This window comes from Coregonus lavaretus (assembly GCF_964263955.1).
Source record: "Coregonus lavaretus genome assembly, chromosome: 11".
In the NCBI taxonomy this organism is placed as follows: domain Eukaryota; kingdom Metazoa; phylum Chordata; class Actinopteri; order Salmoniformes; family Salmonidae; genus Coregonus; species Coregonus lavaretus.
The window spans coordinates 51,261,963-51,282,832 of NC_139998.1; the positions used below are offsets into that span (position 1 = coordinate 51,261,963).

The 20,870-nt window shown below is 46.8% G+C and overlaps 1 protein-coding gene across 1 annotated transcript; it reads left to right on the forward strand.

Moving 5' to 3' along the window:
* Positions 1 to 1,056: 1,056 nt before the first annotated feature.
* LOC311136851 (protein ALKAL-like) lies at positions 1,057 to 19,398 on the forward strand (the record flags this gene model as incomplete). Its single annotated transcript, XM_084171144.1, has 5 exons — positions 1,057 to 1,327; positions 4,048 to 4,101; positions 7,789 to 7,869; positions 16,659 to 16,732; positions 18,835 to 19,398. 4 exons carry the CDS (start codon positions 1,057 to 1,059, stop codon positions 16,721 to 16,723), a joined length of 471 nt encoding a protein of 156 aa, XP_084027270.1. The 3' UTR covers positions 16,724 to 16,732; positions 18,835 to 19,398.
* Between the last annotated feature and the right edge of the window lie 1,472 nt (positions 19,399 to 20,870).

A 20,870-nucleotide genomic window follows, 5' to 3' on the forward strand; every position in this document is an offset into this window, starting at 1 on the left:
ACATTTCCCCAAATGGAAACCTCAGCATTACGCTCTCCTATCCAAATTTGAAATTGCAACATTGTTTTTCCTAAACAGGTATAAGGAGTAAAGTGGTGTTCTTAGCCCACATTCAGTGATGGTTTTAGACGTAACGGATGGTTGAGGTTGCAAGGAGGGGCACATGCCAAACGGAGCGACCAGCAGTGGAAGAAATTAAACCAAAGATGTCAACAATTGCCTACCACCCACTCGAAATCGATTGTATTACCTTCAAGAAGCTCGCGGAACGTATAAAACGGGACGCATGATATCAAGACTCAGAAGACCGGCTGCAGACAACGGAATCTTCTGTCAATAAGCGAAAGAACAGACAACGGAATCTTCTGTCAATAAGCGAAAGAACAGACAACGGAATCTTCTGTCAATAAGCGAAAGAACAGACAACGCCTAGAGAGATTTGATACAGACAACTCGTGTGCACTTTTCAGGACATAAGCATCCTTTAATAAATTAAAGTAAGTTGTAGTTTGTTTTCCAAGTCAATTTGAGATTCTATTTCTATATCCATGTTATTGTCATCTGCTTTGTAGAGATACAAAGTAGTATACTGTCATCATCACATGAAAGTTACTATTCATCAAAGCAAATGTTCTCATACTTGTTTGGATTTGATTGAAGTCAACACACCTTGTTTTATTGTTGTATTATATTAGAGAAATATATCAGCGTTACTGTAGCTTTGTATAGTGTTATGTTAAACATAATGTTGAGGCATAGACAATTGTTTTTCTGGCAACATTTTCATTCCCTCTAAATGTGACTATTTTAAGTAAAAATATCTTACTCAGAGTTGCATTTATTACCCTGTTTCATGTCAATTAGATTGTTTGTTCACAAGTGTGCTTCATTTAATAGGCTACTTCACACTGTTTCCATCACAATACATTTTATACCCATCTTTTTCGGGTGATAGAAGTATGCAAAGTCACTTTACACAGACTCACAACATTTATTTCTGTCCAGCACTGTATCTAACTTGATTTGTGTTGGCTTGTTTGCCCAGCTAGAATAGCCATGCAGACAGAGAGGAAATGGTACATACTGTCAAGTTTATTCCTTCTGCTGATCACCTCGGGCCAGTGCATGGACAGCAAGGAGGTGATGCACAAAGAGAGAAGGACCCTGCTGGACCATATCTTTCAGGTTATCGGAGACAGCCAACGGGGGGACAAGCCTTCAGTCTCCAGTCGCTATAACAGTGACCTCTTCCCCGCAGCACAAGACATTAAGTTCTCTGGAGAAAAGCCTTTATATGTTCCTAGGCTGGATAACAGCAGACCCATAGGTAAGCTGATAAGATTTAAGTTCAGGCCATGATGAAACTGTAATCCCTATTTTACTAGGGCTTGACTAGGGCTTGACTAGGGCTTGACTAGGGCTTGACAGCTGCCGTTGGTCTGTGTCAATATCTTTGCTACTATAGCCTTTTGTGCATGCTTACTTGTCCATTTCCATGTAAGAAATGTCACACTTTGTGATTTGAGGAGGTGAGAGCTTAGCATACTAAACTTGTGAATGATCCATTCAGTTCAGGATACATTGCTGAATCTTCAAACATGAATGATCTGCCTCCTCTAGCTCATTGGCCAGCCAATGGCGAGCGTCACAGGAACGCATCACAGGTGACATGAGACCCAGGACAATAACGTGGCACACAGTTTAGTCAGCTGTGAATACGCAGCCATTTTTACCACATTCACTGACTTTATTTCACCTGTGAGCTCAAAAGACTATACTAATATAAAAGCTTTTATGCTCAGTTGGAAAGATATATAATCCATACGATTCGTGTTGTCTTTTGGAATCTTGAGGTACTTTGAACGGGAATATGTTTTTGTTACATTAGTCAATTTAGTAATCTTACCATGACTGGTAAAATCATGACTTATTGCTTCTGGAAGAAATGTTATCTATGGCTTTGATATATCTTTGAAGTCATTGTCAAGTCAAAGTGAGTATGGCGTTACTGTGCCTTAGTCATTACATAATAGCATATATGCTGACTGAAACTGAGCCATACTTCCTTAATACTCATCTGTGCAATTGTCTGAGCAATGGTACACATTCCCTCAGACTGTCCATATACCCATCCAAAATATTGGTTTTAAAGATGTTGCGACATTCCGGTCAAACGTTGGGTCAAGGTTTAATCAGAGGCTTTATTTGGACTGACATCCCCCCAATGTTGTCCAGGCAGTGTTTCAGACCCACTGTGTAACAGGCAGAGAACCACACAGGCTGCTGGCTAGATGGAATGTACCTTTTGAGGAAGTTAAATGCTGCACATTAGCAAGCGGTGCGTGCACCATTCCTTAAGTTAAGACCCACAGTCACATAGATTGTCCGTGTTTTGCACGCAAGTAAGGAAAGAGAAATACCTCCTGCACACAGTTTCCATTCTCTTTACCAAGGCACACTATAGGCATCTCTTTTCTTACCAACAGGCTGAGTTGTTTTGAGATGTGCATGTATTACCATATTTTTTTCATGTACCTATCCCGACCTGATAAGGAGCAGGAGAGTGAAACTCAAAGAAATAGATTGACAGAAATATTCTATGTTTATCGTGATCAGGGCCAGTTGGTTTATCCTCAGGATCATGGTACTGTATATCTGAAGTCTTCTTCAGAGTGACCATGCTACAAGCTGAAAAACACTCCAGACAAACTGTATGTTGCATCAGTCCCCCCCCCCCCCCCCCAAACAGTACTATTCCCTTATATAGGTGGATAGTCAGCAGTGATGTAGTGGTAAAGAATAGGTGGGTCAATTCTGATTGACGGTTGCGGTAAAAAAAGTAAAACTTCCTTTTCTTTCAATGCATCTTTCCGCAAAAGGTGGGTCAACTTATGGACGGAAAAAACAGTGGGTAAACTGTGTTTACTTGCATTTACCCTCCACTACCACCACTGGTCTTATGACCAATGGACAGACTACATCAGCCAAAACATTAATTCTCGATTTGAGGTCATCCTGCTTGCTAGTGTTAGCATTTAACTGCCATTTTCACACTTACATAACTCACGTCTGATCTAGGCTGGAGCCAGGTTACAGATTCAGGGACCGTATTCCCTTTACCTAAGACCCATAGCCTGTTCATCGCTTTATATTGTAGTGATGAGTTGTTGTTTTCCTTAATGCCCAGTGGTATGTCTGAACATCAAACGCATTGCCTAGGCTTACTCTAGTCTAGTGGTTTGTAATTGAACCAATCATCTTTTGCGATTTCTGCATCAGAGAGTACTGCTCATTCCTCGGTCCGGTCTGGTAAAATAAGCACCACAGCTAGCTGCACTGAATTATTCTCATGACATTGATAAGCATTATAACTGCTGGGAAATAATCTCCTTACACTGTTTGCCTGAAAGCCGCATCTGACACCTGTGTGCTTTGCATGTTTGGAGAGTGGATGGGCTTGGCTGAGATACAGAATGTGTACAATGAGCCTCTAAGCCTATTGGCGTGTCCTCAGTTGTGAGGCAATCTGTGAATTTTTATAAAAAAAACATTGATCAAATACTTAAGAACTCAAAGTCGTTTCATCCCGTCAGCTCTGTTCCAAGACAAAAAAAATGTAGAAGCCTATTCTCTGATGGCACTTCCTTTACTTTATTAGCACAGGTGAGGCGGGTGTTTGTTGGTATCAACATTGTCTAGCTAACTTTAAATGTTGTAACATTACACACATTTACCTATTTCCAAAGGGTTATTTTAAAACTGAAATCTGTAAAGGGGTAAACAGTGCCAATGTTCACCACAGCGACTTTGTTATTGTTTTTGTTTTGTTGATGAAACGGAGGAGAGGAGCGTCCGGCTGCGTGCAGTACATATTCTGGTGTTTTGTCATGCGTGCAATGATGTCAGAGATAAAAAACATTGTGTTTGTTGGTGAAGTAACTTCTGTGTTGTTGTAATATCCCAAACAGACGTAGCAGTTTCACCATTAAGGATTTCAGCTTTAAGAGGTTTCACTGATTGGGAACTTCTCTTTTTCCTTTGTTGTAGATAATGTCCCAAGAGATAGAAACCTGAAAGACAAGTTCATAAAGCATTTCACAGGTAAGACAACTGCTATCAAAGAGTGTTCAATCAACGTTCAATGTTTTCCTGTTTGTTTCTCGATCAATCTCACCTTACATTTGGGGCCATGTGTATCAAGCCTCTTAGAGTAGGAGCGCTGATCTAGGATCAGGTCTCCTCTGTCCATGTAATCTTATTCATTGTGATCAAAGGGGAAAAATTGATCCTAAATCAGCACTTCTACTCTGAGACACTTGCAACATACAGCCCTGCACACATTATATCAGCTAAAATGTTATAAATCCATGTAAAACTATTTAATTTGTCACTGGAAGACTCTGCTCTGTGAGCTGAATCCACATTTCCGAGTCACGCCTCTTTAATGCCTAATCAAGGAGCAATTTTCTTAAACTTTCCAAAGTTCAACCATGGTGTGACAGTTCAAAGTTATTCCTACACGAGAACCAAATCCCTAAAATTATGTCATTGCCTGGGATGGACCTCACAGATGTGCTGGAGAAAGTTGCCATGAAATGAATTTCTGAGGGCAGTAGGGGAGGGAAGTGGAGCACATTACTCTGGCAGAAACAGGCGGGGTAAAGTTGAAGGCAACGTAAGGTTAAGCTTATTATTTGTAGCAGGACCTCTGAACAGGCTTCAGTAATTGGTGTAAAAATCTGTTATCCAGAAACTCGTTAGAGGCCCAGAAGTACTTGGTAGTGATCATTAAAGCGGCAATCAGCAATTGAAACAATAATAAAGCTAAAGCTAAAAAGCTGAGGGATGGGGCTGGAGAAATGTAACCACTGTCAAATTCATAGACCGAGCTATGGATGCAAGGACTGACCATCCATGATATCAACATTATAGTTTTAACCATGTTTTGAGGCTATACAGTGTTTGTTTACATTTACTTTGTTTACAATCATTGCAGTAAAACAAGCTTATATTCTGGGTTCTGATGGGGTACCACTGTTGAACTAAGCTCAAGAGGCATTTATAAGGCATTTATAAGAATCAATGGGTACATATCATTCATTTGTAAGTAAAACAAATGGATGTACTGTAGCTACTACAGATTGCCCCTTTAATTCTAAGTATGAGTCCTATTGTGATGTCATGTATTAGTATGGACCAGTAGTGGATGAACGCAATGCCCTCGTTTGGGTGTAGGGACTGATCAGAGCCTGAAGGTACGGAGGTGGCGTTCCCCTCACAGCTCCGTAGGCAAGCACCATGGTCTTGTAGCAGATGCGAGCTTCAACTGGAAGCCAGTGGAGTGTGCGGAGGAGCGGGGTGACGTGAGAGAACTTGGGAAGGTTGAACACCAGACGGGCTGCGGCATTCTGGATGAGTTGTAGGGGTTTAATGGCACAGGCAGGGAGCCCAGCCAACAGCGAGTTGCAGTAATCCAGACGGGAGATGACAAGTGCCTGTAGAACTATTGTACATTGTAGAATAGTAGTGAAGACATCAAAACTATGAAATAAAACATATGGAATCATGTAGTAATCAAAGAAGTGTTAAACAAATCAAAATATATTTGAGATTCTTCAAATAGCCACCCTTAGCCTTGATGACAGCTTTGCACACTCTTGTCATTCTCTCAACCAGCTTCACCTGGAATGCTTTTCCAACAGTCTTGAAGGAGTTCCCACATATGCTGAGCACTTGTTGGCTGCTTTTCCTTCACTCTGCGGTCCGACTCATCCCAAACCATCTCAATTTGGTTGAGGTTGGGGGATTGTGGAGGCCAGGTCATCTGATACAGCACTCCATCACTCTCCTTGGTAAAATAGCCTTTACACAGCCTTGAGGTGTAAGCGCAAACCAGATGGGATGGCGTATCGCTGCAGAATGCTGTGGTAGCCATACTGGTTAAGTGTGCCTTGAATTCTAAATAAATCACAGACAGTGTCACCAGCAAATCACCCCCACACCATAACACCTCTTCCTCCATGCTTTACGGCGGGAAATACACATGCGGAGATCATCCGTTCACCCACACCCCGTCTCACAAAGACACGGCGGATGGAACCAAAAATCTCCAATTTGGACTCCAGACCAAAGGACAAATTTCCACCGGTCTAATGTCCATTGCTCATGTTTCTTGGCCCAAGCAAGTTTATTCTTCTTATTGGTGTCCTTTAGTAGTGGTTTCTTTGCAGCAATTTAACCATGAAGGCCTGATTCACAAAGTCTCCTCTGAACAGTTGATGTTGAGATGTGTGTGTTACTTGAACTCTGTGAAGCATTTATTTGGGCTGCAATTTCTGAGGCTGGTAACTCTAATGAACTTATCCTCTGCAGCAGAGGTAACTCTGGGTCTTCCATTCCTGTGGCGGTCCTCATGAGAGCCAGTTTCATCATATCGCTTGATGGTTTTTGCGACTGCACTTGAAGAAACTTTCAAAGTTCTTGACATTTTCCGGATTGACTGACCTTCATGTCTTAAAGTAATGATGGACTGTCATTTCTCTTTTCTTATTTGAGCTGTTCTTGCCAAAATATGGACCAAATATGGCTATCTTCTGTATACCCCCCCACCCCCACTCCCACCCCCACCTTGTCACAACACAACAGATTGGCTCAAACGCATTAAGAAGGAAATAAATTCCACAAATTAACTTTTAAGAAGGCACACCTGTTAATTGAAATGCACTCCAGGTGACAACCTCATGAAGCTGGTTGAGAGAATGCCAAGAGTGTCATTTTACATTTACATTTTAGTCATTTAGCAGACGCTCTTATCCAGAGCGACTTACAGTTAGTGAGTGCATACATGTATTTTTATTTTATTTTATTCATACTGGCCCCCCGTGGGAAACGAACCCACATCCCTGCCGGCCAAACCCTCCCCTACCTTGGACGACGCTGGACCAATTGTGCGCCGCCCATGGGTCTCCCGGTTGCGGCCAGCTGCGACAGAGCCTGGACTCGAACCAGGAACTCTAGTGGCACAGCTAGCACTGCCTTAGACCACTGCGCCACTCGGAAGTCATCAAGGCAAAGGGTGGCTATTTGAAGAATCTCAAAGATAAATTATATATTTAGATTTGTTTAACACTTTTTTGGTTACTACATGATTCCATATGTGTTATTTCATAGTTTTGATGTCTTCACTATTATTCTACAATGTAGAAAATAGTAAAAATAAAGAATAAACCTTCAATGAGTAGGTGTTCTAAAACGTTTGACCGGTAGTTTACTCAGTGTATATTTATATATTGGTATATATGCAGAAACATATGATGGCATACAATATAAAACGGAAGTAAAATATATGATCAGCCTAACTGTATGGACAGTGCATTATCAATAAGTTATAGGTAAGTCATTAAACAACACACTGGCATACCACAAAATCAATAAATATGCATATCAATGTCTTTGTTAATAGAGTGTCCTTTGCATAGTTAGTCATATGCATAGTTGGAGCTCTGCCTTAGTTGGAGCTCTGCCTTAGTTGGAGCTCTGCCTTGGTTGGAGCTCTGCCATAGTTGGAGCTCTGCCATAGTTGGAGCTCTGCCTTAGTAAAGGGTATCTTGACTGCTAGATCATGCTTTTTACCCGTGTCGAAAATATTGTTGCTCTTTTGAAGTTGTTGCTAATGGCAAATGGTATCCGCTTCAGTTCTGTTATGGAAATATTGAAAAGGAGGAAAGGAAATGGAACACATGAAAGTGTTTTTTTGGTTTCCTGATAAGAACTTTTCTTTTTAAGCAGGACCAGTCAAGTTCTCATCAGAATGTAGAACACATGTTCATAGACTCTATCACAACACAAGGGATTGTTCAAGACCAGCATGTATGTATACATTTTTTACATCATAATACTGTGTTCATCTATATTTATGATCAGTAATCTTGGATTCTGATAGTCATATACACCACTTTATTCATTAGCTGTCATGAGCACTCTCTCTCCCTGGTAGCAACATTAATTGCATTCAATTCTCTGCCACTCTGCTCACTCTCTCCCTACTCTGCCTAACGAGCTCCACCTGGCTCCGCCCTGCTCTGCTCTTGTTACCTGGCCAGCTGCACTGCATTTCCCACTCACCATCCTCACCTTGCCTCACTCTGTTCTAATTACTCTGCCAGCTGAACTGCATTTCCCCACTAACCTCTCCCAGTATATCAAGCCCTGTTTTTCAGCCAAGCCCTGTCAGATCGTCTTCAAACCCGGACCAGTAACCTGCCTGTCTGCGCTCTGACTCCTGTTTGTGATACCGATCCTTTTTTGACTGCCTCCTTGTTCTACTGCCCCGTCTATCCCGACCTGCCTTCTGGACCTCGACTACTCTCCGATCTTCAGCCCCTCCGGTAACTCGATTCTGCCTTCTGTCTCTCACCACGAGATTTGCCCAGCCCTGATCTGTACTTCTGCCTGCCATTCATATTGCTGTTGTGTGTGTGTTCCCCCAGGTCTCCGACCACCAGATGAGCGTGCCCAGACGCTTCACCACCCTCAGCCCGATACGCCGCTCCATCACTGGGGAACACACACACTAAGCACTTGGACTGGACACCCCCGGACATTTGGTGACCCCCGGAGCACAGGTACCCACAGGACCCTGAAAAACCCCAGAGCCCCAAGCACCCCTGGAACCCCTGACACCCCTGGCACTCCTCTTCCCGCCTGAAACCTTCAATAAAGAACTCTGAATTTGAACTTGCGCTCTTGGGTCCTCTTCTGTCCGTGACAGAACGATCTGACCATCATGGACCCAGCGCACTCCCTGACCACGATGGAAGAAGAGCCAGAGATGACTGCCCTACAGCGACTGGAACGCTCTGAGGGAGACATAAATCGGATGGCTGGCGACATCGCTTCCCTTCTCCAGCTATTCAACCAGCAGCAACAACAGTTCCAACTGCAGCAACAACAGCTAGCCCAAGCCCTGCAACTACTCTTTAACCCGGCTACTCCACCTGCACCCCCCCCTGGTCCTTCTGTTCCTGTACCACCGACACTCCTTCATCCCTCCGCTGGAGGTCCCAATGCTGCAGGCCCGGCAGTGCTGCCACCAGATCCCCACGCTCCTGAACCAAAGATTGGGAACCCGGAACGTTTTGATGGCAACCAGAAGCAAGTAAGACCATTCTTGAGCAGCTGCCGAATCCAGTTTGCACTACAGCCCAGGACTTTCTCAACAGAGGGAGCCAAGGTGGGGTATGTCATCACACATCTCACCGGTCGAGCTCGGTTGTGGGGAACGGCGGAATTCGACCGGCAAACCCCAGCCTGTGCCTCCTTCAGTGCCTTTGAGGAGGAGATGTTAAAGGTCTTTGACCTAGGCTCGCCAACAGCCGAAGCGTCACAAGCTCTGCTCACCATCCGTCAGGGCAATCGGACAGTGGCAGACTTCTCCATTGACTTTCGTACCCTGGCCAGTCAAAGCTCGTTTAACCCAGAGGCACTGGTGCAAGCCTTCCTCCATAGCCTGGCGGACTATATCAAAGACGAGCTTGTTTCCCATGACCCGCCCTCAACGCTTGATGCCGCCATTGACCTTGCCGTCCGCATTGACCGCCGTATACAGACCCGGAGGAGGGAGAAGGGCCGTCTCAGTCAACCTGCCATCCGCACTCGGGTCGATACCGCTTCTGTCCAGCCCCTGCCTGTCAAGTCCCATAGCCAACTCAATCAGCCTGAGCCCATGGAGATTGGCCGTGCCTCTCTGACTCCCGAGGAGCGTCGGCGCCGTCTAAGCTCCAACCTTTGCCTCTACTGTGGTGGCGAAAATCACCGTGTCGCCACTTGTCCGGCAAAAGCCGCAGCTCACCAGGTGTAGGGGAGATCCGGGTGAGCTCAACAAGCCTTCAGTCTCCCTCCATCCGAAAGACCCTGCTTCATCTCCGCCTTCAGCTTTCTGACAAGACTCATACATTGGCCGCCCTTGTGGATTCCGGAGCCGAAGCAAACATCATGGACCCTGAGCTTGCACAGCAACTGGGCGTGAACCATCATCAACTGACACAACCCATTCCTGCACGAGCCCTGGATGGGCATCATCTTGGCACTGTCACTCATATCTCCGCCCCTGTGACAATCCTGCTGTCAGGAAACCACCAGGAGTCCATCCAGTTTCACCTCCTACACTCACCTGGCCAACCACTCATTCTTGGATACCCGTGGCTTCGTCAGCACAACCCCCACATCGACTGGGAGACAGGAACAGTCCGTGAGTGGGGAAGGAGTTGTCACCAGACCTGTTTAAGGGGGGCCACCCTGCCCGTTCACCGGGAAAGATCTAGCGCTACCCCCGACATATCCAATGTTCCGGCCTGTTACCACAGCCTGAAAGAGGTGTTCAACAAATCCAAGGCGACATCTCTACCCCCACACAGACCCTATGACTGCGCGATTGATCTCCTGCCTGGCACAGCACCTCCCAAGGGTCGTCTGTATTCACTGTCAGCCCCGGAAAGAAAGGCCATGGAGGACTACATTAATGACTCTCTTGCCTCCGGGATAATTAGACCGTCATCTTCCCCCGCAGGAGCGGGATTCTTCTTTGTCGGCAAGAAGGACGGTTCTCTTCGTCCATGCATAGATTACCGGGGTCTGAACGACATCACGGTTAAGAATCGCTACCCACTGCCCTTACTTTCGTCTGCCTTCGAACTGCTGCAGGGAGCCACTGTATTCACTAAGCTGGACCTTCGCAATGCCTACCATCTGGTGCGGATGAGGGAGGGAGACGAATGGAAGACAGCGTTCAACACACCAACCGGCCACTATGAATATCTCGTCATGCCCTTCGGCCTCACCAATGCCCCAGCAGTTTTTCAAGCCCTAGTGAATGATATCCTCAGGGACATGCTAAATACGTTCGTATTTGTGTACCTTGACGATATTTTAATATTCTCAAAGACTCTGTCAGAACACACGCACCACGTCCAGTTGGTCCTGCGCCGCCTGCTGGAGAACTCTCTTTTCGTGAAGGCAGAGAAGTGCGAGTTCCATGCCAAAACCGTTTCATTCCTGGGGTATGTGGTGACCGAGGGCAGCATTCAGATGGATCTCACGAAGGTGTCGGCTGTCACTTCCTGGCCAGTTCCTGAGTCTCGGAAAAAGTTGCAACAGTTCCTGGGCTTTGCCAACTTTTATAGGAGATTCATCAGAAACTATAGCACAGTGGCTGCACCCCTCACGGCGCTAACCAGCACTAAACAACCGTACCAATGGACATCAGCTGCTGATAAGGCCTTCAATATCCTCAAGACATGTTTCACTTCTGCTCCCATCCTCCAGATGCCAGATGCAGCAAGGCAGTTTGTGGTGGAGGTAGATGCTTCGGACGTGGGAGTGGGTGCAGTGCTTTCTCAAAGAGCAGCTGAGGATGGCAAGATGCACCCCTGTGCCTTCTACTCCCGTCGGCTAACCCCTGCCGAATGCAACTACGACATTGGGAACCGCGAGCTGTTGGCTGTCAAGCTCGCCCTTGAAGAATGGCGGCACTGGTTAGAGGGGTCAAAGGAACCATTCGTAGTGTGGACAGACCACAAGAACCTGGAGTATATCCAAACAGCCAGGAGGCTGAACTCCCGTCAACAGCGGTGGTCTCTGTTCTTTACGCGCTTCAATTTCACGCTCTCCTACCGCCCGGGATCTCGCAACATCAAACCTGATGCTCTTTCCCGGATGTTTCAGAAGGACGAGACCACCGCCATGACAGCCCCCATTCTTCCCAGCCACTTGGTCGTAGCGGCCCTCACCTGGGAGATCGAGAAGCAGGTCATGGAGGCTCTTCGGGACCAGCCAGGTCCAAGCACCAGCGCCCCCAACCGTCTGTTTGTTCCAGCAAATCTCAGGTCACCTGTGATTCAGTGGGGGCACGAATCCCGTCTGGCCTGTCATCCCGGCATCACTCGCACCCTTCATCTGGTCCGCCAGCGGTTCTGGTGGCGGCGGATGAGACGGGAAGTCCGAGAATTCATCCGAGCTTGTCCCACTTGTAACCGAAACAAGACCCCCAACCAGCCTCCTGCTGGGTTGCTGCAACCCCTACTCATACCCAAGAGGCCCTGGTCCCACGTTTCACTGGACTTTGTTACGGGCCTTCCGCCCTCTGACGGACACACAGTCATCCTTACCATTGTTGACCGCTTTAGTAAGATGACCCACTTCGTGCCCCTTCCCAAACTACCCTCTGCTAAAGAGACCTCCCAGGTGGTCCTGGAACATGTGTTTCGTATCCATGGCCTACCCCAGGATATAGTGTCAGACCGGGGCCCGCAATTCTCAGCAACCTTTTGGAAGGAGTTCTGTCATCTCCTTGGGGCCACCGCCAGCCTATCGTCTGGATTCCACCCGCAGTCAAACGGCCAGACTGAACGCATGAACCAGGAGCTGGAGAAGGCACTGAGGTGTGTGGCTTCCCAAAATCCCCGGGCCTGGGCTCAACACCTGCTCTGGGTGGAATATGCCCATAATTCACTCATCAGTTCCTCCACCGGGCTCTCCCCCTTTCAGTGTGTCTACGGGTATCAACCTCCACTGTTTGCCAGCCAGGAGGCGGATGCCACCTGTCCGTCTGCTCTTGCGTATGCCCGCCGCTGCCGCCGCACTTGGGCCCAGGCTCGCACTGTGCTCCTGAAGTCTGGAACCAGCTACGCCGTCGGTGCCAACCGACGGAGGACCCCAGCACCTACTTACCGGGTTGGTCAGAAGGTCTGGCTGTCTGCCCGGGATCTGCCGCTGCGGGTTGAATCACGAAAGCTGGCCCCTCGCTTCATTGGTCCTTTTCCTGTGCAGAAAGTCATCAGTCCAACGGCGGTCCGACTTCAGTTGCCCGCTTCCATGCGGGTCCACCCCACCTTCCACGTCTCCAAGGTCAAGCCGGTCCATGAAAGTCCCCTGGTCCCTGCAGCTCCGGCGCCACCTCCTCCGCGCCTCGTAGATGGCGGTCCTGTCTTCACCGTCCGGCGGCTGCTCCGCTCTAGGCGAAGGGGTAGGGGTCTCCAGTACCTCGTTGACTGGGAGGGATATGGTCCAGAGGAGAGGACCTGGATCCCGGCCAGGAGGATAGTGGACCGGACCCTTATCACTGACTTCCACCGACTACATCCTGATCAGCCTGCAATCCGTAGGGGCCGTCCAAGAGGGGTTCCTAGCCGTCCTGCCCACCCTGCTCCTGTCTCAGTGCCTGTCCTGTCTCCCGACCGTGACCCTCCAGCTCCTTCTGAGGATGAGGAGATTCACTCGGACCGCTCGGAGGAGTTCTGACCCGCCGCCTGCTCCCCTCCACCCTCCCGGCATGATGTTGTTCTTGGGACTTCTGGGGCCGTCCCTTGGAGGGGGGGTCCTGTCATGAGCACTCTCTCTCCCTGGTAGCAACATTAATTGCATTCAATTCTCTGCCACTCTGCTCACTCTCTCCCTACTCTGCCTAACGAGCTCCACCTGGCTCCGCCCTGCTCTGCTCTTGTTACCTGGCCAGCTGCACTGCATTTCCCACTCACCATCCTCACCTTGCCTCACTCTGTTCTAATTACTCTGCCAGCTGAACTGCATTTCCCCACTAACCTCTCCCAGTATATCAAGCCCTGTTTTTCAGCCAAGCCCTGTCAGATCGTCTTCAAACCCGGACCAGTAACCTGCCTGTCTGCGCTCTGACTCCTGTTTGTGATACCGATCCTTTTTTGACTGCCTCCTTGTTCTACTGCCCCGTCTATCCCGACCTGCCTTCTGGACCTCGACTACTCTCCGATCTTCAGCCCCTCCGGTAACTCGATTCTGCCTTCTGTCTCTCACCACGAGATTTGCCCAGCCCTGATCTGTACTTCTGCCTGCCATTCATATTGCTGTTGTGTGTGTGTTCCCCCAGGTCTCCGACCACCAGATGAGCGTGCCCAGACGCTTCACCACCCTCAGCCCGATACGCCGCTCCATCACTGGGGAACACACACACTAAGCACTTGGACTGGACACCCCCGGACATTTGGTGACCCCCGGAGCACAGGTACCCACAGGACCCTGAAAAACCCCAGAGCCCCAAGCACCCCTGGAACCCCTGACACCCCTGGCACTCCTCTTCCCGCCTGAAACCTTCAATAAAGAACTCTGAATTTGAACTTGCGCTCTTGGGTCCTCTTCTGTCCGTGACATTAGCTAACTGCTCATTTACATCTGTAGTCCCCGACTACATGATGGCAATGATGTTCCTTCCACTGCCAATATTATGCTATGGGAAAATTGATTTACTGCCAACATTTTGCCTCCAACGACTTTGTTTGCCACTGGTCTTACTCTAAGTAAATTAAGGACCCCAGACAGAAAGCAGGCATTCATCAAGGGCGTCTGCCTTGGGACACTTTATTATATCCTGGTCCCAGATCTGTTTGTGCTAGAACCCAAGTACTCATTATGAATTAATTGAATGCGTCGGTGACATAATATGGTGTCTTGCTCTAACATTAGTTAAACTCTCTTCGATGACCTCATATTCACAGTTTTTTTAAATAGAAGCAATAAGTGGACTGTTGAATCAAATCCTTTAACATGTCAGTGTAATACATCATGTGCCATTAAATTACGTAAACATTAATTTAGCGGATCTAGTGAACAATCATGTTGTCGTTGTAGTTTTTATTGGAAAAGGGACCGATGACATCAGACAGTAAGTCATGAATGACCTCAGTATGTCCCCAGACTGTGTCAGTTTCTCAGATGGCTGCCTGAACTGAGCTGTCTGAGCAGAAGCCCTGCCTCCATTGTGGACCAGTGAATTAGAGCATGGACTTTCTCAGACTTCTTTTATGTGTTGTCAATAAAGAGAAACACAAACTCAATTTAGTGAAACTCTTCATATCAGGCCTCCCAGTTCCCCTGGCCTCCAGGCTGGTACTCAAGCCCCTGTTCCCCTGTTCCCCTGGCCTTCAGGGTGGTTATCAGACCCCTGTTCACCTGTTTCCTTGGCCTCCAGGGTGGTTCTCAGGCCCCTGTTCCCCTGGCCTCCAGGGTGGTTCTCAGGCCCCTGTTCCCCTTGGCCTCCAGGGTGGTACTCTGGCCCCTGTTCCCCTGGCCTCCAGGGTGGTATTCTGGCCCCTGTTCACCTGGCCTCCAGGGTGGTATTCTGGCCCCTGTTCCCCTGGCCTCTAGGGTGGTATTCTGGCCCCTGTTCACCTGGCCTCCAGGGTGGTATTCTGGCCCCTGTTCCCCTGGCCTCCAGGGTGGTATTCTGGCCCCTGGCCTCCAGGGTGGTTCTCTGGCCCCTGTTCACCTGGCCTCCAGGGTGGTATTCTGGCCCCTGTTCCCCTGGCCTCCAGGGTGGTATTCTGGCCCCTGTTCCCCTGGCCTCCAGGGTGGTACTCTGGCCCCTGTTCCCCTGGCCTCCAGGGTGGTATTCTGGCCCCTGTTCCCCTGGCCTCCAGGGTGGTACTCTGGCCCCTGTTCCCCTGGCCTCCAGGGTGTTACTCTGGCCCCTGTTCCCCTGGCCTCCAGGGTGGTTCTCAGGCCCCTGTTCCCCTGGCCTCCAGGGTGGTATTCTGGCCCCTGTTCCCCTGGCCTCCAGGGTGGTACTCTGGCCCCTGGCCTCCAGGGTGGTACTCTGGCCCCTGTTCCCCTGGCCTCCAGGGTGGTATTCTGGCCCCTGTTCCCCTGGCCTCCAGGGTGGTTCTCAGGCCCCTGTTCCCCTGGCCTCCAGGGTGGTATTCTGGCCCCTGTTCCCCTGGCCTCCAGGGTGGTTCTCAGGCCCCTGTTCCCCTGGCCTCCAGGGTGGTTCTCAGGCCCCTGTTCCCCTGGCCTCCAGGGTGGTATTCTGGCCCCTGTTCCCCTGGCCTCCAGGGTGGTTCTCAGGCCCCTGTTCCCCTGGCCTCCAGGGTGGTATTCTGGCCCCTGTTCCCCTGGCCTCCAGGGTGGTTCTCAGGCCCCTGTTCCCCTGGCCTCCAGGGTGGTACTCTGGCCCCTGTTCCCCTGGCCTCTAGGGTGGTATTCTGGCCCCTGTTCCCCTGGCCTCCAGGGTGGTATTCTGGCCCCTGTTCCCCTGGCCTCCAGGGTGGTACTCTGGCCCCTGTTCCCCTTGCCTCTAGTGTGACATAGGCTTTGAAAAAGCACCCACGAATGGGCTACCAGTGCGGAAAGTGCCGCTGGCTGCTGGTGAGCTTTCTTGACTGGTTTAACCAGCTAAACAGCTGCTACTGGTGAAAATGTGTTTGGAGTTACCTTTCTAGCTAATACGCTATGTTAGAGTTTACACTTCCTTTTCCAATTCCAATCTTCCAATGTGGGGAGGTCAAAATAACGAAAAACTATCTACCAAATCGATTAATTTTAAAATGATTACTTGATTACTTCTCCTTGCCGTTATCATTCACCTGATAATAAGACAAGACACGTGAAAAAATAAATATGTTTACTATCGCATGATGGTGGTCCCTGGGTCGCCTGTTTGCCCGGGAGTGGGTCCTGGGCAAGAAAAGGTTGAAGACCCCTGGTGTACACAATACAATTAAATGCTTACTTGCTGTCTGTATCTGTCAAGTATTTGAGAGTAATTCATGAAATGCACATATTTAGTAAAGGAAGACAGCTAGAACATGGGAACAAGAGACAAATAAGGATGAACTGTTTTCTTGATCATTTTACAGACTACAAAAGATGTGCAAGATTGCTAACACGGCTAGCAATGAGTCCACTCTGCTCACAATCATAGACATTGCATGTGAGTATGCATTCTTTTAAGGGTTTAAACTGTCAAAGGGGGAACATTTGCATAATCAGGCTTTATGTTGGATAGTAAACTTGGTCTAACATTGTACGACTCCTTGCTCTATAGGTAAAGCTACATAGAAATGATTTACAATATCTTATTTCTATTGTGAATATTTAACTGTAAAGATTGGCATGCAGCAATCCTGTAATATTTCCCACGTAACTATGTATTGAAAATGCATTTCTAGTGTTGATGGAGATTCACATGCTGTACAGCTCCACCAGAGTATAGTTGGCTGTGTTTTCAACCCAGCCATTTTCTTTATGTGTGATTCCAATCACAGGAAGAGAGAACTACACTGAACAAAAATATAAATGCAACAATTTCAAAGATTTTACTGAGTTACAGTTCATATAAGGAAATCAGTCAATTGAAATAAATTCATTAGGCCCTAATCTATGGATTTCACATGACTGGGCAGGGGCGCAGCATAGACCCACACACTTGGGAGCCAGGCCCAGCCAATCAGAATTAGTTTTTCCCCACAAAAGGGTTTTATTACAGACAGAAATATTCCTCAGTTTCATCAGCTGTCCAGGTGGCTGGTCTCAGACTATCCTGCAGGTGAAGAAGCTGGATGTGGAGGTCCTGAGCTGGCGTGGTTACACGTGGTCCGTAGGTGTGAGGCCAGTTGGACGTACTGCCAAATTCACTAAAAGACATTGGAGACATCTGTGGCATTGTGTTGTGTGACAAAACTGCACATTTTAGAGTGGACTTTTATTGTCCCCAGCACAAGGTGCACCTGTGTAGTGGAGAAATTCTCACTAACAGAGAGGTAAACAAATTTGTGCACAATATTTGAGAGAAATAAGCTTTTTGTGCCTATGGAAGATTTCTGGGATCTTTTATTTCAGCTCATGAAACATGGGACCAACATTTACATGTTGCATTTATATTTTTGTTCAGTATATGTTTGTGTCTGTGACATCTGCAAGTAATCTGTAAGGATTGAAAATAACTAATGTTCACATAATCAGATCCATGTGTTCCCAGAGTTTCTGCCCTACATTAATATGTTCTGAAATATAATGTTATTTGGCCCTTTTGTTTCATTCCAACTGTATTCCATCAAAGACAAGATCCTAATACAATATACAGAACCTTAACAAACGTTTCTGTTACATTACAGTCTAGCATATTCTTTTGGAAAATGAAAAGATGAGAACAAGTATTTGACTAGCTGAAAGAATTTTAAGTTGAAAGTCATGAGAAAGTTACATGTGAGCGATAAGTTAGGACACACATAAGAGCTTAAGAATGTGAGTAAAATGAGGATCGTTTGGAAGAGCAACCAAGTGTGTTAACAAGTTGTGGGTCACACGATGTTAGATGCTCACCGCTTGGTCAGACAATGAAACAGGAAGAACCTGATTGTCTTGATCCAGCTAATTTGGGAGACCGTCATCGGTGTTCAATTGATAACCCTTTGTTATACTAGTCTATTACCTCCACCTGATGAGACTGACGACAGCAGAGACGATGATTTCTGGGCCTATTTGTGTTCCGGCTCACTTAGAACTGACTCCATGTCAGTTGATGGCATCTATGGGCCTTTAGATGGTCCAACATGAATGAAGCCTTACGCGTATAGCCAATTACAATCACCACGTTAGTTGGAGTGTAATTGGAATTCATTTGATTAGAAAATTGAGGGGGCTGGCACATTAACCGTTTTTCAGTCTCTCCAGTCATTATTCTTTTTTTACTCTGACAATGTGCTCTAGTCAGAACCATAAAGAGGGGTCTCGCTGCTGCCGCTGGAGGGAAGGGACTAGAGAAGGACCTAAAAGGGCCTATTAGCTGAATCATTGATTGATTCATCCGGCTCATTCGAAAATAACTCATGAAGTTCCCTTCCTTAGTCCCTAAGGAAATACGGAAGGGCAGCTCAAACCTAATCTCAGACAGGAGATTCTGTGGCCTATTTTTCAAACTAACCATGTAAGGAATTCAAAATTGCATTAGAAAAATATGCACTCCTGTGTTTTTGACAATAACATTATGCTAATGTTGAATTGTGTTAATGTTTGATTTTTGCTGTGTTTCAGGCTCAAAATATTGAAAGAGGGATCTATGTTTTGCCAAGGAAGTGCCTTCAATTCACATCAGTCACATTAAGAACAGTATTGTAATTGTTTATAGTATTTTTATTTGTGTTATTGATACTGTATGTATATGCTGGCAGCCTTTATTGGTTTTATGAAATAGATTTGAGTCCCGTGTAGCTCAGTTGGTAGAGCGTGGCGTTTGCAATGCCAGGGTTGTGGGTTCGTTTCCCACGGGGGACCAGTATGAAAAAAAACTGTATGCACTCACTAACTGTAAGTCGCTCTGGATAAGAGTGTCTGCTAAAAGGTAAAAAGTTGCTTTTTATCTTCATGTATCATGCATTTTTAAGACAAACTTAATTTAATATTGAATACACCTATTTATTGAAATGGTATGTATATAATTAATCACAATAATTCAGAAATATACAATTATTTTCTTAAAGTTCTCATCTGATGAAGAGATTTTTTGTCTGAATTAATCTCACTTAATATTATTTGCTTTGTCAATATTACATTCTGAGACGGTCCTACCATGGTCGTTGAAATATTTACTTCACTGTCATTGGCTCCATTGTATTTAATTTGGCACTTGAATGATTTCAGTCAATGAAAACATATTGAATGACAACGAATGTACAGTGGGGAAAAAAAGTATTTAGTCAGCCACCAATTGTGCAAGTTCTCCCACTTAAAAAGATGAGAGAGGCCTGTAATTTTCATCATAGGTACACGTCAACTATGACAGACAAATTGAGAAAAAGAAATCCAGAAAATCACATTGTAGGATTTTTAATGAATTTATTTGCAAATTATGGTGGAAAATAAGTATTTGGTCACCTACAAACAAGCAAGATTTCTGGCTCTCACAGACCTGTAACAACTTCTTTAAGAGGCTCCTCTGTCCTCCACTCGTTACCTGTATTAATGGCACCTGTTTGAACTTGTTATCAGTATAAAAGACACCTGTCCACAACCTCAAACAGTCACACTCCAAACTCCACTATGGCCAAGACCAAAGAGCTGTCAAAGGACACCAGAAACAAAATTGTAGACCTGCACCAGGCTGGGAAGACTGAATCTGCAATAGGTAAGCAGCTTGGTTTGAAGAAATCAACTGTGGGAGCAATTATTAGGAAATGGAAGACATACAAGACCACTGATAATCTCCCTCGATCTGGGGCTCCACGCAAGATCTCACCCCGTGGGGTCAAAATGATCACAAGAACAGTCAGCAAAAATCCCAGAACCACACAGGGGGACCTAGTGAATGACCTGCAGAGAGCTGGGACCAAAGTAACAAAGCCTACCATCAGTAACATACTACGCCGCCAGGGACTCAAATCCTGCAGTGCCAGACGTGTCCCCCTGCTTAAGCCAGTACATGTCCAGGCCCGTCTGAAGTTTGCTAGAGTGCATTTGGATGATCCAGAAGAGGATTGGAAGAATGTCATATGGTCAGATGAAACCAAAATAGAACTTTTTGGTAAAAACTCAACTCGTCGTGTTTGGAGGACAAAGAATGCTGAGTTGCATCCAAAGAACACCATACCTACTGTGAAGCATGGGGGTGGAAACATCATGCTTTGGGGCTGTTTTTCTGCAAAGGGACCAGGACGACTGATCCGTGTAAAGGAAAGAATGAATGGAGCCATGTATCGTGAGATTTTGAGTGAAAACCTCCTTCCATCAGCAAGGGCATGAAGATGAAACGTGGCTGGGTCTTTCAGAATGACAATGATCCCAAACACACCGCCCGGGCAACAAAGGAGTGGCTTCATAAGAAGCATTTCAAGGTCCTGGAGTGGCCTAGCCAGTTTCCAGATCTCAACCCCATAGAAAATCTTTGGAGGGAGTTGAAAGTCCGTGTTGCCCAGCGACAGCCCCAAAACATCACTGCTCTAGAGGAGATCTGGATGGAGGAATGGGCCAAAATACCAGCAACAGTGTGTGAAAACCTTGTGAAGACTTACAGAAAACGTTTGACCTGTGTCATTGCCAACAAAGGGTATATAACAAAGTATTGAGAAACTTTT